The sequence below is a fragment of the Mustela erminea genome, chromosome 8 (genome assembly GCF_009829155.1).
Source record: "Mustela erminea isolate mMusErm1 chromosome 8, mMusErm1.Pri, whole genome shotgun sequence".
Lineage (NCBI taxonomy): Eukaryota > Metazoa > Chordata > Mammalia > Carnivora > Mustelidae > Mustela > Mustela erminea.
The window spans coordinates 70,270,790-70,287,493 of NC_045621.1; the positions used below are offsets into that span (position 1 = coordinate 70,270,790).

The 16,704-nt window shown below is 37.8% G+C and overlaps 1 protein-coding gene across 4 annotated transcripts in view; it reads right to left on the minus strand.

The window, feature by feature from the left end:
• Positions 1 to 16,704, minus strand: part of ATF2 (activating transcription factor 2) — a 91,283-nt gene that overhangs the window by 56,324 nt on the left and 18,255 nt on the right. For all 4 annotated transcript variants that reach the window (XR_004288788.1, XM_032356005.1, XM_032356006.1 and 1 more), the window contains exons 4-5: positions 3,791 to 3,865; positions 1,442 to 1,511 (exon numbers count right to left, since the gene is read on the minus strand). Coding sequence is in view for 3 of the 4 variants with exons in the window: in XM_032356005.1 (XP_032211896.1) it covers positions 1,442 to 1,511; positions 3,791 to 3,822 (102 nt within the window). In the remaining variant the exon portion in view is untranslated. The remainder of the gene's footprint in view (positions 1 to 1,441; positions 1,512 to 3,790; positions 3,866 to 16,704) is intronic.

A 16,704-nucleotide genomic window follows, 5' to 3' on the forward strand; every position in this document is an offset into this window, starting at 1 on the left:
GTATACAACAGTGAAAAATGGTTAAAATTAGAAGACAACACCAAATGTAGGCAAAGAAATGGCACAAGACTCTTATACACTCTTGGTGGAAATGTGAAGTGGTGCGTTCATTTTGGAAAACAGTTTGGCAATTTCTTCAAAGTAAATATCTAACATATGATCCCACATTTCATTTCTACACATTTACCCAAGAGAAAAGAAAGCTTGCATTCAGACCAAAGACTTGTACACAAATAATTATACTGCCTTTATTTGTAATAAGTAAAAACTGGAAATAAGTCTAATGTCCACAATTGTGTAATAATGAAATATTACTCCTCAACAAAAAGGAATTAACTATTGCTCACATAACATGGGGAAACTGCAAATTAATTATAAGGAATAAAAGATGCCAGACAAAAAGTACATACTGTATGACTATTTACATAAAATTCTAGAAAACGCAAACTAATCAATAGGGACATATGGCAGAGTAGTGTTTTACAAAGGCAGAAGCAGTAACAACTGGGAATGACAAAACTTTTGGGGTGATGGGTATGTTCTCTATCTTAATTATGGTGATGATTTCATGAGCATATATACATTAAAACACGAAACTTTGTGAGTACGTGCAGTTTATTGTACATCAATTATATGTCAATTTAAAACATCAACTAAAGAAAACAAGTAAGAACCAATGAAACACTAATGCTTTTTTATGATTTACGGTTTGTATATTTAAGTACTCAGTAATCTGGCTACACATTAAATTTATTCTTTCATTTCTTGGTGCCTATGTTATTTTAAAGTTAGAATTATTATAACAGCAATAGATCAATAATTAATGGTTTGTTAAAAACACTGAAATACTACTTTTTGATAGAATATGGAAAGATTATTTTCTGAAAAAGCTTTCATACATGCTCTGAAGATGTGAGACTTAGGTGAAGATGTGAAACTTAGATTAAGAATATTAATGCATTAGTAACACTGTCAGAGGTAAATATTAGTTAATATTGTTAAGAGTTCAGCAAGCAAAATAATTTTCAAATAAGAATTTGGAAAACAGTTTGGCAATTTCTTCAAAGTAAATATCTTTATTTCCAATTAAGCAATTTACAATTATTTTCAACCAGTAATGGTCAAATGGTAAAGGGTCAAATCATCAACAGTCAAATAGTAAAAGATACTATTAAGCCCTGGATTAATAGTAGGTGAAAGGTGGATAGGTATCCACCTTTCCATTTAAGACTTCTAACTTTTTCTTTCCATATTAGATTGTTTTTAAAAACTGTACTATTGAAGAAAAAATTTCTTAACAAAACTTTTCTGGGTAATTTACATTCTAACTCCAGAATTTTACAAAAATTGTAGGAGATTCCCTTTAATGGTAACATAAACTTTCATCAGTGTTTTAGTAAATATGAACATACAAAATGCTTTAAAGTAATTTATATATTACCTGGCCACATCCAGGGGCAGTGCATAGAAAGGGTTTGTCATCACTCATATTCCACAGGTCCTTGTATTGCCTATAATAAACATTAAGAAATGGCTTAGTGTTTTACAGTATAGATTTTTATTTTATTTATTTGTTTTTTTGAGAGAGGGCACTCGAGCCTTGCACAAGCAAGGGAAGGGCAGAAAGAGAAGCAGATTCCCCAATGAGCAGGAAGCCAGATGTGGAATTGATCCCAGGACCCTGGGATCATGACCTGAGACAAAGGCAGAAGATTAACCAACTGAGCTACTCAGGCGCCCATACAGTGCATATTTTTAAATAAAGAATAATTTTAAATGTAATATTATATGCTTTTCACTAAGCTTACTTCCTTTTCTATTTTCATGTGAAATAAAATACTTTTACTGATCTTTTAGCCCTAGTTCCCTTCCATCTTTTTATAACGAGTAGGCAAATACATGTAACATGCATTTTACACTATAGAAAAAAAAAGGTTTGGAACTTTGGTCTATCAGGCTAATTCTTTCCTGTTCGACAGTTTAAGTGAAGAAAAAATGAAATAATTATAGAAAATCACCACTTTAATACCCAATGAAATAATGGATCTAGGCCACATCATATAACCATTAGGAAAAAAGGTGACAGGAACTTGATAATGAACTCACAGGTCATTCTTAAAATAACATCACTAAGAGTGGGACTATTAGAAATTATGTGCCTCCTGACATGATACAATAGAGAGCATGAAAGTGTTCTTGGGCAGGGGTGGGGGGTGGTGTGCATGCGTATGCGTGTGTGTGTGTGTGTGTGTGTGGACAGTATGGGGAGTCAAACCTGAATTTATTTTTTTTTTTTTTTAAAGATTTTATTTATTAATTTGACAGAGAGAAATCACAAGTAGACGGAGAGGCAGCCAGAGAGAGAGAAGAGGGAAGCAGGCTCTCTGCTGAGCAGAGAGCCCGATGCAGGACTCGATCCCAGGACTCTGAGATCATGACCTGAGCCGAAGGCAGCGGCTTAACCCACTGAGCCACCCAGGCGCCCCTCAAACCTGAATTTAATCAAGCATCTCTAGATTTGCCACAGGAAATACAGGGAATACAGGAGAAACCTGTCAACACTATCTGGATGCAGTCAGCCAAATTCTATAGGACAAAGAACTGGTCACTTCAACAAATAAATGTGATGGAGAACGAAAGAGAGGAGGTAGGGGGAAACCGCTATAGATTAAAGAAGATTTAATAAATATGCTAGCAAGGGGTGCTTGTGTGGCTCAGTTGGTTAAAGGGCGACCTTGGGCTCAGGTCATGATTCTAGGGTCCTAGGATTGAGCCTTAACACTGGCTCCCTGCTCAGCAGAGACGTCTGCTCTCCCTCCCCTTTGCCTATTCCTGCCGCTCATGTGCTCACTCTCTCTCAAATAAATAAATAAAATCTTTAAAAAAAAAAAAAAGAAATAAACTAATCAAATGTAAATCCTTTTTGAATCCTGATTTGGACAAAAATAACTGTAAAAAGAAATTTTTGAGTAAAGATTATTTTCCTATATCTGATTTAGACTTAAAGTTCCCAATTATTTTTTCCAACAACTTGTAGGTTTTAAATTTTGTCTTGTATTTGACTCAATTAAAAATCTGGAAACATTATTCCTTTTTCAACATTAGCTTGTTAACCATTCAAAGCAATGTTTCCCAAAGCATTTTCAACAGGGATGACAATAGCTATTATAGAAAAAACATATGTAACCAACAGATTTGGGAAATGCTGGAGTACTTTTTCTTTCGTAGGAATTTTCAGAGACTTTAATATATTCAAGTGAAATGACTAGAGAAGCACCTAGAATATGGCATTTTAGCCACATCCATTTGCAATTCAAAATGCTTTTTCATAGAACATCCCATGGAACTAGTATTATTTGAAACTCTAGAAATCAAACCCTAAAATATGTTTATGTTTGTCATAGTTAGGCACATCTTGATGTTCTGTTTGATAATTTAAAGACATAATAGTGGGCGCCTGGGTAGATCAGTCGGTTAAGTGTCACCTTTAGGTCATCATCTTGGGGTCCTGGGATTGAGCCCCGCATAGGCCTCCTTGCTCGGCAGGGGGTCTGCTTCTCCCTCTCCCTTTGCCCCTTCCCCTGTTTGTGCTCTCTCAAATGAATAAATAAAACCTTTAAAAAAAAAAAAAGACATAATAGGACTAGCTGCTAAACTAATATTCTGGATAAGTGGGGTTCTTTTTAATTATCAGAAGAAATACTGAAATATTTATCAAGAAATGACTATAAAAATTTTTATGATCTAAAATATGAAAAATTGGTAAAAATACCAAATACTGCATACATACCTGGCAGAATTCACGTGTAACTTGAATTTCATAAGTTGAACAACTTATCACGTCCTCTTTTTCATGGCAAAGATACTGAAAAAACAAAACAAAAACAAAGTGGTTTCACTCTGTTAAAAATAGTTTTCTAAACACTGCTTGAAACACAGGAAATAAAAACACCTGAATAATTTTATTCTTTGGACTACTTCAACCCCAAACCTTGTCACTTAAAAAAAAAAAAATTTTATTTATTTGACAGAGACATACAGCAAGAGAGGAAACACAAGCGGTGGGAGAGGGAAAAAAAGCAGGCTTCCTGACAAACAGGGAGCCCAATGCAGAGCTTGATCCCAGGACTCTGAGATCATGACCTGAGCTGAATGCAGATGCTTAACCGACTGAGCCACCCAGGTGCCCCCAAATCCCGTCACTCTTTTTTTTTTTGTTAAAGATTTTATTTGTTTGTCAGAGAGAGAGGGAGAGAGAGCGAGCAGAGGCAGAGGGAGAAGCAGGCTCCCCGCTGAGCAAGGAGTCCAATGTGGGACTCGATCCCAGGACGCGATCATGACCTGAGCCGAAGGCAGCCACTTAGCCAACTGAGCCACCCAGGCGTCCCAAATCCTGTCACTCTTAAGAATTTTTCTAAGAGGTAAAGAATACTGCTCCTACAATATGAATATCCATATTAATGCCTTAAACATAGGTATGTATATATCCAACTCCATCACAGAGAATAAAAGGAGAAAAAACATTTAATTCAGTCCTTAGGGTAGTGGTTGAAAGGCAGCTACTGAAAGAGTAAAACTCCTGACTTTGGAAATTTGATGAGAAAGAGGAGATGTAGCATTTTAAAATATCTATTTGGAAAGTTTTTAACTTCTTAAAATACAGTCTTAGTGATCATCAAGTTCTCAGCCTAATTCATCAAAATTCTATTTGTCCCATAATATAGTTCATCTATGTAAGCATCTCCCTCTTCCACAGTATTATAACTTATTTACTTGATATTAAGGTTTTTACAAAAGACTTGAGAGAAAGAGAGAGAAGGTGCAGAGGGAGACAATATCCAAGCAGACGCCCTCTGAGTGCAGGGTCGACATGGGGCCTGATCTCATGACCGATGAGATCAGGAGCTGAGCCAAAACCAAGTCGGATGCTTAACTGACTTTCACTACCCGTGCATCTCTGGTATTAGTTTAAGAACAAGTACAACATGTTGAAACTATCCAGGTCAGTGGCCCACTTTAAAAACTCTGCTTGGGGGGCCTGGTTGGATCAGCTGGAAGAGCATGCGATTCTTGATCTCAGGGTTACAACTTCTAAACCTACGCTGGGTATGGAGATTGCTGAAAAAATAGTAATAATAAATAATTCTGCAAATACCTCATCTTAACATTCACTGAAACTCCATCCAGTGGTGAAGAGTAACTATATGCTTATTCAAATAAGACACTGATGAATAGAGAAAAAAATTATTTTTCATAATTTTGCTTGTAAATGTGGTTTTCAAGAATGTATTGTTCAGAAAAACTGGACAATTCCTGTGGAAGAACGCATAAATAGCCACAGTTCTGAGTATTTGAGTTATGGGTGATTTGGTATAGCAGATAGAAGAAGGAAGTTTTTTCCTTGGTTTCCAGGCAAAATTCGTATCTGGTAGGGTTCTGTTCCTCCATTCACATCCAAATTTAGCATGCTGTCTGTGAGAAGAGGGAAAAGAACACTAAAATAATCCAAAGGGAATCTATAAAAGTTATGTTTCTGTCATTACCTATAGAATGTGAGCTTAATGAGGGCAAGGAATTTATCTTTGGGTTAATTACCTAAAACAGTGCCTACCTCACAGCACCATTTACTCATTAAATATTAAGGAATGAATAAATAGCCATATGATATGAACTCAAATAAGTTTAGTCTACCTCAAAAAACTCTTCTAAAACTAATAAAATACAGTTTACATTGCTATGAAAATTCAAAGCAAAATTTAAATTCAGTTAAGTTGAAGAAACATTTAAACACCAAATATATCCTAAGACACAAAGATGGAAAAAGAGTTTCTGTACTTGAGAGACTTTTAATCTAGCAGAAGAAAAGAGGACTATGAAAATATAGTTTCAATTCCTTTGGTAAGAATAAAAGTTAACACACTATGAGAATACACAGGTAGTGCAGGAACTAAACTGAGAGTTCCAGAAATGCTTTCTAAGGGAATGAGCCCGCGGTACCATTTTCTCTCTCATCTTTTCTACTCCTCACCATTACAACTGCCCCCTTTCATTACAAAAGAAGTTCCTTACCTACATATCAGCCTATTTCCTAGCCAACCAACAAAAATTCCTATTCCTTATTATTTTCTAAAACCTAGCTGAAGTAGTTATCAATACAACAGTTGAAGGACCCTGAGACATAAATGATGGTGTTTTAGGAGGCCTAAATACTCTCTCTTCCTTAAACTGAATCTCAAGCCTCTACAGCTAGGCTTATCTCTTTTTTAAATATAGATTTTATTTATTTGAGAGAGAGCACAAGTCGGGGAGGGCGGAGGGAGGAGAAGCAGACTCCCTGCTGAGCAGGCAGCCTGATGCAGGGCTTGATCCCAGTCTCCTGGGATCATGACCTGAACTAAAGGCAGATGCTTAACCGACTGAACCACCCAGGTATCTGGAGGATCATCTCCCTTTTACAGCAAAGCTGGAAATATGCTCATAGGGGAAAGGAGGCTTTGTTAAACTCTAAGTTATTGGAGAATTTGATGACTATAGAGAATTGTTAATATACCACACCATTCTCTAGCAAACATCCAAACCTACACTGGTAGGAGAATCACTGTCATAAAGAATACACAACAGGATTCTAGACAAAATTTAAACGTCCTTTTGTTTCTCTAATCTCAGTTTTAACTCTTCTTTTAATAGTCCTTTATCTTTCTAGACCCCATGATACAGTGCCATCAGAGTTACCTCTTTTTTTCTTTCAACCAACAAATATTTGAGTGTATACTTTGGGTCTGGCACTTTGCCAGATGCCAGGGATGTAGTGGTGAACTAAGATAGGTACCTGCTTTCAAGAAGCTTTCAGGATTGTGAGGGAGTTCACATAAGCTAATCAAACATGCAGTGCAGACTTCTTTCCAGGTTACTATGACAACTGCATGTATAAACATGTACATGGTCCCGCCAAAATGTTTCTCTATTTCATTGCTCTTATGAATTTTACTTTTGAACCCCAAACTTAAGGTATACTTTGAAAGTTGGTATACTTTGAATTTTGTTACAACATAGCCACAGCAATTTCCACTATTAGGTATCCCACATAAATTATGAGTCTTACATAATTCTAAAAAACCTTTAAGGTAGAAGCCTGGGGTTCAGAAGAAGGTCACCGTTATTTGCTAATACGAACTGAACTTTATCTACTGAACTAAGACATAGTAAGGAACTTTAAATTTGCTCCCATAAAAATACAGAAAAGCAAAAAGAAAAAATAAAATTCACCTAAAATATCACCACTTACTGTTCAGCAATCCACAGAGTACATATTCCAGTCTTACTAATGTACAGGGATACACAGCTTTACAAATTGTAAAGGCAGGGTTACAGCCTTCTTTAAAATACAATTACCTAAATTCTGCCACATTATTAAATAGTAATATTATTAAACATTAGATGTAATTTTTAATGGCTATATAGTATTCCATCATATAGGTTATGGCATATTTTCACTAATTCTTTATTAGTGGATTTTTTTTTTTTTGCTTAAACCACTATTATTAGATTTTTATCATCAGCTAATATTCTTGATAATGAATCTATGCGCAATACCTATAATAATTTTCACAGGAGGCAGAGCGCCTGGGTGGCTCAGTGGGTTAAGGCTCTCCCTTCAGCTCAGGTCATGACCTCAGGGTCCTGGGATCGAGCCCCGTATCAGGCTCTCTGCTCAGCAGGGAGCCTGCTTCCCCCTCTCTGCCTGCCTTTCTGCCTATTTGTGATCTCCCCCTATTAAATGAATAAAACTTTTTTCTCTTTTATTTTTAGTTATTTATTTGACAGAGAGAGATCACAAGTATGCAGAGCAGCAGGCGGGGGCGGGGGGGAAGCAGGCTCCCCACTGAGCAGAGAGCCAGATGTGGGGCTTGATCCTAGGACCCTGGGATCATGACCTGAGCTGAAGGCAGAGGCTTTAACCCACTAAGCTGCCCAGATGCCCCTGAATAAATAAAATCTTAAAAAAAAAAAAAAAATTCATAAAAGGAATTTCTAGAAATGAAATGAAATTACTAGGTCAAGGAGCCCAGCACCTCTGCCATGTTTTCTAGAGCCAGTGTAAATGTCTGCAGCAGTGGCTCAATGGAACAGGTCAAGCTGGAGGCAGGCATGGAGAGGACCAAGGTATCCCAGGTGTCTGTGGAGCTTTAGCAGTACTGCATGCAGAATGCCTGCAAGAATATCCTGCTTGTAGGTGCTCCAGCTAGAAGCAACCCTTTCCAGAAGCCCGATCCCGTGCTTTATTTTTTTTTAATATTTTATTTATTTGACAGAGATCACAAGTAGGCAGAGAGGCAGGCAGAGAAAGGAGGAGGCAGGCTCCCCGCTGAGCAGAGAGCCCAATGTGGGGCTCGACCCCAGGACCCTGGAATCATGACTGAGCCGACGGCAGAGGCTTTAACCCACTGAGCCACCCAGGCGCCCCACCCCATGCTTTATTCTAAAGGCTTGTAGGGAAGATGTTTGCTGAGGAATGCATTTAAGTACAAAGTGATGAATGACTACTTTCAAATTTTAAGAAAACACTTTTCTCCAGCCAAATAAATGACTTTTAGATATTTCAGACTTTTCCTGTGGTCTATTCCTATAGCCAAAATTCTACAGAAACCGGTGAGTTTCTATTCAGATAAGGAAACTGGGTGGAGGAATAGACCTTAAATAATAATGGCCTGGTTCTTTTGTTGAAGTGCTTTTATACTTAGGACAGACAAAAATGTTACCACCAAATACCAAATCACAAAAATAACAAAATGTTACCACCAAATCTTCCATAAGCAAATTACTAGTGTTTCTCTATCTGAAACACAATGTTTGTTTTATTTGCTAGATTTTTACATTTTGGGAGGGAAAACACTTTTGTTCATTAAAAAATGGAGTATTTTGTAATTTGTTGTTCCAGGTATTTCTATACCACAGAAAAATAAATTTTTCTCATGAATTTACAGTTTCTGAATGAAGACAAGCATTTTATTTTTTATTTTTTTAGTTTTTTATTATTAACATATAATGTATTATTTCCTCCAGGGGTACAGATCTATGAATCATCAGGCTTACACATTGCATAGCACTCACCACAACACATAACCCTCCCCAGTGTCCACAACCCAAACACCCTATCCCTACGCCCCCCCACCCCAGCAAGGCTCAGTTTGTTTTGTGAGATTGAGTCTCTTACCGTCTGTCTCCCTCCCGATCCCATCCTGTTTCATTTTTCCCTTCCCTGCTCCCCACAACCTCCCGCAACCCCCCCCCACCCTCCCTCTCAAATTTCTCATATCAGAGAGATCTTATGATAACTGGAAGACAAGCAACAAGCATTTTAAAACTGAGGGAAGAACAGGCTTTATTGGGGCACCTGGGTGGCTCAGTCAGTTAAGCGTCTGCCTTCAGCTCATGATCCTGGGGGCCTAAGACTGAGTCTCACATCAGGCTCTCTCTTCAGCAGGCAGTCTACTTCTCCCTCTCCCTCTGCTGCTCCCCCACTCCCCGACTTGTGTTCTCACTTACTCCACTCTCTCTTCCTCAAATAATAAAATCTTATAAAAAAAAATAGGCTTTATTAATCAAATGCTGTCTTGATTTTTCTAAATGAGAAGACTGCTTTATTTTTTTATTTTTCTGTTTTATATTTTAAATTTCATTCTTTGCTCTCCATTCTTTGATTTATAGTCCAGATTATAATTAGATTTCTTTTTAAATTTCTTTTCAGCGTAAGAGAATTCATTGTTTATGCACCACATCCAGTGCTCCATGCCGTATATGCCCTCCATAATAGCCACCACCTGGCTCCCCCAACCTCCCACCCCCCGCCTCTTCAAAACCTTAAGACTGTTTTTCAAGAATCCATAGTCTCTCATGGTTCACCTCCCCTTCCAATTTCCCTCAACTCCCGTCTCCTCTCCATCTCCCTATATCCTCCATGTTATTTGTTATGCTACACAAATAAGTGAAACCATATGATAATTGACTCTCTCTGCTTGACTTATTTCACTCAGCATAATCTCTTCCATTCCTGTCCATGTTGCTACAAAAGTTGGGTATTCATCCTTTCTGATGGAGGCATAATACTCCATAGTGTTTATGGACCACATCTTCCTTATCCATTCGTCCGTTGAAGGGCATCTTGGTTCTTTCCATAGTTTGGCGACCGTGGCCATTGCTGCTATAAACATTGGGGTACAGATGGCCCTTCTTTTCACGACATCTGTATCTTTGGGGTAAATACCCAGTAGTACAATTAAGACTGCTTTATTTTTAACACTAAACATGGGAGCTGTTTCTTAGCAACTTGTTTGGAAGATTCATGTCATATTGTGTATTAGAATGCCCAATCCTGTGTACAAACAGATTTGGTCTTTGTCTTCTTTAAATTTCCCTACTTTATAGCTGTGATTGTACTTTAAAAAAATAAATATACTACATTATTTCGTATCTTTAAAAACATGTTTAAATGTGATTTTCAGAACATTGCAAATGATTAAAAATTAAATGTGAAAATACTATGACCTAAATGAACTTTAAAAAAAGTTATTTATTTATTTGAGAGAGAGAGAGAACCCAAAAGTGGGAAGGGCAGAAAAGGGAGGGAGAATCTCAGGCACTCTATGCTGAGCACAGATTCCACCACCCTGTGATCATGACCTGAGCAGAAATTAAGAGTTGGACGCTTAACCAACTGTGCCACCCAGGTACCCCAACCTAAATAAATTCTAATGTCACAACCATTTTACTTTGATGATGTGGCTTTAATTTGGTACACTTTTTTTTTTTTAAATTTTATTTATTTATTTATTTGACACAGAGAGAGAGAGATCACAAGTAGGCAGAGAGGCAGGCAGAGAGAGAGGAGGAAGCAGGCTCCCCGCTGAGCAGAGAGCCCGATGCAGGGCTCGATCCCAGGACCCTGGGACCATGACCTGAGCTGAAGGCAGAGGCTTTAACCCACTGAGCCACCCAGGCGCCCCTAATTTGGTACACTTTTAAAAGAATATTTTGTGTTTGTAATAATCTTTGATAAGCTTAGAAGTAAAATTTCTACCTAACCTTCACAAATGAGGTACCAAAGGGCAACTTACTCAAGGTTAAAAAAATGGGTCAAGAACATTTTTAATGTTGGGGCGCCTGGGTGGCTCAGTGGGTTAAGCTGCTGCCTTCGGCTCAGGTCATGATCTCAGGGTCCCGGGATGGAGTCCCGCATCGGGCTCTCTGCTCAGCAAGGAGCCTGCTTCCCTCCCTCCCTCTCTTTCTCTCTCTGCCTGCCTCTCCATCTACTGTCAAATAAATAAATAAAATCTTTAAAAAAAAAAAAAGAACATTTTTTGGGGCGCCTGGGTGGCTCAGTGGGTTAAGCCGCTGCCTTCGGCTCAGGTCATGATCTCAGAGTCCTGGGCTCTCTGCTCAGCAGGGGGCCTGCTTCCTCCTCTCTCTCTGCCTGCCTCTCTGCCTGCTTGTGATCTCTGTCAAATAAAAAAAAAAAAAAAAAAAAAAAGAACATTTTTAATGTTTTATTGTGCCTGCCAGCTGGTATGCCTTGCTATACACTATGTATATCAACTTGCTATTCTATGACTACCAACCATATAGAAACTTTATGTAACTTTATGTAAACCACATCTAAAAGAAAAGTAGCGTTAAAATAAATAAATAAAATAAATAGGAGCACCTGGGTGGCTCAGTGGGTTAAAGCCTCTGCTTTTGGCTCAGGTCATGATCCCAGGGTGCTGGGATCGAGCCCCACACATCAGGCCCTCTGCCCAGCAGGGAGCCTGCTTCCCTTCCTCTCTCTCTACCTATCTCTCTGCCTACTTGTGATCTCTGTCAAATAAAAATAAAAATAAAAAACCTTTTAAAAAAATATAAATAAATAAATAAATAAATAAAAGTAGTGTAGAAAGACCCTTTAGGACTTTTAGAACCATTCAACGGATCTACTATCAAATAAAATCATACATATGAGATGCCTATAAGAAAATAGTAAAGAAGAACATTTCAAGGAAAAATGAATGGAAGAAAATGGGAGAAATTAACTAGCAAACCATTTCTTATAACTTAAAATACAAAAATCAAGCCTCCATAAAAAACATATATAAGGACGTCCTAATGAAAAGCAGCTTAGACAGGCTATTGGGAAGCAGACAATCCAGAGTGTCATAGCTGAGGCAGAGAGAGAAAACTGTCCGTGGATATAGAGAGTAGCTGGGGAAGTAGGAGGAGGCAACCATATGAGGTGAGTGACAGAAGTGGTATCAGTCCAGCATAGTATACCAGGGCCCAAGATGGAGAACATCTACATAATGAGGAGGAGTGGGCACGGTAGCAACAGGTGATTCATTATACACACACATAGAGATTGACAGAATACACAGATATATCAAGGATGTAATGGGTAAAGGTAAATTCACACTAGAGGTGAAGGTAATTATACAGAATGAATCTTGGTAATCAGATGAAAATTGGAGATACTGGTGTGAATTCCTAACTTTCTTTTTTTTTTTTTTTTAAGATTTTATTTATTCATTTGACACAGAGAGATCACAAGTAGGCAGAGAGGCAGGCAGAGAGAGAGAGAGGAGGAAACAGGCTCCCCGCGGAGCAGAGAACCCGATGCGGGACTCGATCCCAGGACCCTGAGATCATGACCTGAGCCGAAGGCAGCGGCTTAACCCACTGAGCCACCCAGGCGCCCTGAATTCCTAACTTTCAAAAGAGATATAAAGGTACAGCAACAGAGATATGAAGGTATAGATGATAATATGTACATATATATGTAGGTATAGATGTGTAGGTATAGATATGTAGGTATAGATGATATATGTACATATATATCATATATTTCCCTAGCTGTGTCTACTGAGGGCCTGAGAACATGGATACCCTCAAAGCAATACATCTACAAGGCACCCAGATCTTAATGTCTAAATACCATCCTTTACCGAAAGGAACCTGGGCTCCTTTAAGAATTGTCTGGTTCCAGGGCTAGGATAGGGCAAATACAGGATGGACCTTGAATATCTTTTGCAAGAAAATAAAGAAGGACTTGGTTATGAATTTGGCTATAACGTAGTCAAATCTGAAACAATTGCAGAATCAAAATAAATAATGACAGTAATGGATCATATCGTGAATAAAATAGGATTCTATTAATCCACACCAATATAAAAGAATAAATTCAACATTCGATAAGACAGAACATTTATATCCTCCAAAATATCTCCTGATAAAATATATTTTAATTACAAAACTCTGGCAAGTATCAACTTACTCAAATGATTCAAGTTAACAAAATCAGAAATAAGGAAAACCAGTATCATGTCCTCCAACAGGATGCTCAGCATCACTTCTATGAAGTAATGTCAAAAACATAAAAAACCGGAATCTAATCATGTAAAATATTACACGACCCCAAATTGAGGTAAACGCTTCAAAATAACTAGTCTTTCATCTTCTAAGGTGCTCAAGTCATCAAACCCATGAAAAGACTGAAGAACTATTTCAGATTAAAAAAGATGAGTGACATGACAACTAACTCCAATGTGAATTCTAGACAGAATTTTTTTGCTATAAAAGGACATTATTGGAACAACTGGCAAAAATTAAATGTGATTTGCAGATTAGATGATAGCAATATATCAATGTTAACTTACTGATTCTCAGGGCTGTATTGTGTAGGAAAATGTCTTATTGTAGAAAATAAAGTATTTGGTATAATGGGACATCTTGCTGGCAACTCACTCTTAAAAGCTCCTGAACTAAAAAATTAAAAATGGAAAAACTTACAGAAGGGGTTTAAATTATAGTTATTTGCACTATAATAATGTACTATATACCCACTATATAATTAGTGTCATGTAGTGTTTAGGAGTAGTTATGAGAAAAATACTACAAAACATGATTCTCTAACGATTCTCTGCTTGTTTCTGGTTTATAACTTTCATATTATGGGATGTGAAAGAGTAGAAAAATCACTTTTATACTGCAAGGTTAAGAGCAAAGAGAACCACGATGGAACAATTACCATACCTGAATAAAAACTCAGATGATATCAGACAATTATCTGTCGTATTAGTTCCTTTTTTTTAATATGAAATGTGTCAAAGCATATAGAAACTTTATGTAACTTTATGTAAACCTTTAGGTCATTAATAACAGAATTCAAAATGGCATGGGAATAGTATCATTCAAATGATTCAGCCGATAAAAATACCTGGCTTTTCTTTAATCTCCATCAAAAACAAGAAAGAAAGAAACCAACTTACTTCATAGAAGATAGGGTGGGTAAATGAAGCTTTAAAAATGGGAAGGAGAAGGATGCTTGACTGGCTCGGTCAATGAACATGTGACTCTTGGCCTCAGGGTTGTGAGTCTGAGCCCCATGTCAGGTGGAGATTACTTAAAAACAAAATCCTTAAAAAAATGGTAGGGAGCAAGTCAATTTCTGGTGATTAAGTTCAAAAATTTCTAGCGTCTTTTTTTAATTAAAAAAATATTTAAAATTTTTTTAATTTAAGTGATCTCTACACCCTACATGGGCTCGAATTCACAAGTCCAAGATCAAAAGCTGAATGCTCTTCTGACTGGCCCAGTCAGGCACCCAAAAATCTGTGGATTCTAAAATGTTAATTTTACTGATCCTCTAGTTAGCCACAGGACTATAAATGTTATAATTTCTTATTGTAAAAGCATTTACTCAAGTTTCAAAGCAGGTTTCTAAAATATGGATAATACTAGATGATAGGTACAATGCATAGCATTCCCCAAAATTTCTGATACAACTACTTTATAAAATGCATTTGGAAAATATCTGCCTATTTTGTACCTTATGCCATATTAAGAATAAGAGATATGGTGTTGCCCTCAAAATCAGATTAGTAAGGACAAACAAGTATAATTCAGTGATATACATATAATAATCAAGATATACACAGGCACTATGTGAACATGGGAGATTAAGATTATGGAGCTGGTCATCTCTCCTCAGCAACACTCTCCTTGGGAGACCCAGATTACCAGTGAAGGGCAATCCTGTAATATCCCAGACCCTAACATACTTGCCTCAGGTGAACCAGGGAAGACACCTAAGCAAAGCCAATCAGATTACCTCTTCAGAAAATTTGTAAAAAGAAAAAAAATCAGCCAAACAGAGGTGGGCAGCAGAGATTCCAAATCATACTCCAGACTGGTAGACATTTACTATCATATTCATACTGTTAGGAAATTAATGAAACCGAGAAGAGGGCTGGCACAGAAAAACAGAGATGAGAAACCCCTCAGCCAAGAAGGAAAGTAGTTTCTGTAATGCCTGACTATGCTTTCTGTGACTGAATCATGCAAGTCTTCTGTATTCTGAGTATGAGCCCTTTTTAAAAAAAAAAAACAACCTGAATTCATTTGGCTAAGTTTCTAACCCCTAACTAAGAAAAGTACATGGCCAAATGTGGAGAGTGGGTCTGGGAAGGCTACTACTGAAGAAGTAGTGCCTGAGTACAGTCTCAACGGTAGAGGCATCAGGTAGCGAGGAATGATGTTTTCAGCAGAGAAGACAGCAAAAGTGTAGAATCACAATGAAGCAGAGTACACTGAGGGATCTTTAGGAATTTCTGATGGCTGAAGCATGTGTATATAAGGTTGAAGGGAACAGAGATAAGGCCAGAAAGAGAAGCAAACCTTGGCAAGGAGTTTGGATTCCACCCTCACCACCCCTATCCCACTGCCACTCCGAGGTTATAAATATAGGCCTGTGCCAAAATGTTGAGCTAAGCAAGTTTTTCACATTTTTAAATGGGCGGGGGTGGCAGGAGAATAAGCAACAGAGACCATATGTGACCCCTATAAAGTCTAAAATATCCATTATCTGGCCCTTTAAAGAATAAGTGTGCTTTATTCTGCTGTAAAAAAATGTAAAGATTTTATGATGATGAACTAGATAATCAAAGGGGAATTTCTGCAAGATCTAACAGAAGTATGGAGGATGGATTAAAGGGCAACACTATGCATAAGAAAGTCAGTACAAACTACTGCTAAATTCAGAAAAGAGAATGATGACTTGCACACCAGCAGTACCCATCAAAATGAGAGGAAAGGATCAGTTATAAAAAGAAATGTTTAGGATAAGGCCTCAAATCCATAATACTGCCTCCAGACCATTGCATATGGACTGACCCTTGCCTTCTGGCCCAGTCGTATGCTACTCCTTAATCCCTTGGCTCTAGTTTCATACAGACTTTTAATCTGCTCTATCTCAGTCTAGAATATGCTCATTTCCCACCTACCCATCTTAGTAACTGCTCACCCTCCATCTACTCTCTCTACCCTGAAATTCAGAACACTCATTTACTTAGTCATTTAGTCAATAAATATTTATTGAATACATGTAGGAAGACAGAAATTGTGCTGCACTTAAGGGTACAATGATACAGACACAGTCCCTGCCCTCATGGAATCTACATTTTTTCAAAAAAGATTTATTTACTTTTGAGGGGGTGGGAACACACACATGTAGGGGGAAGGGCACAGGGAGAGAGGGAGGGAGGAAGAAAAAGTCTCGGGGGGTTGGGGGAAGAGGAAGAAGCAGACTCCCCACTGAGTGCAGAGCCTGACACAGGGCTCGATCTTGTAACCCTGAGAGCATGACCTGAGCTGAAATCAAAAGTTGAACACTTGGGGCAC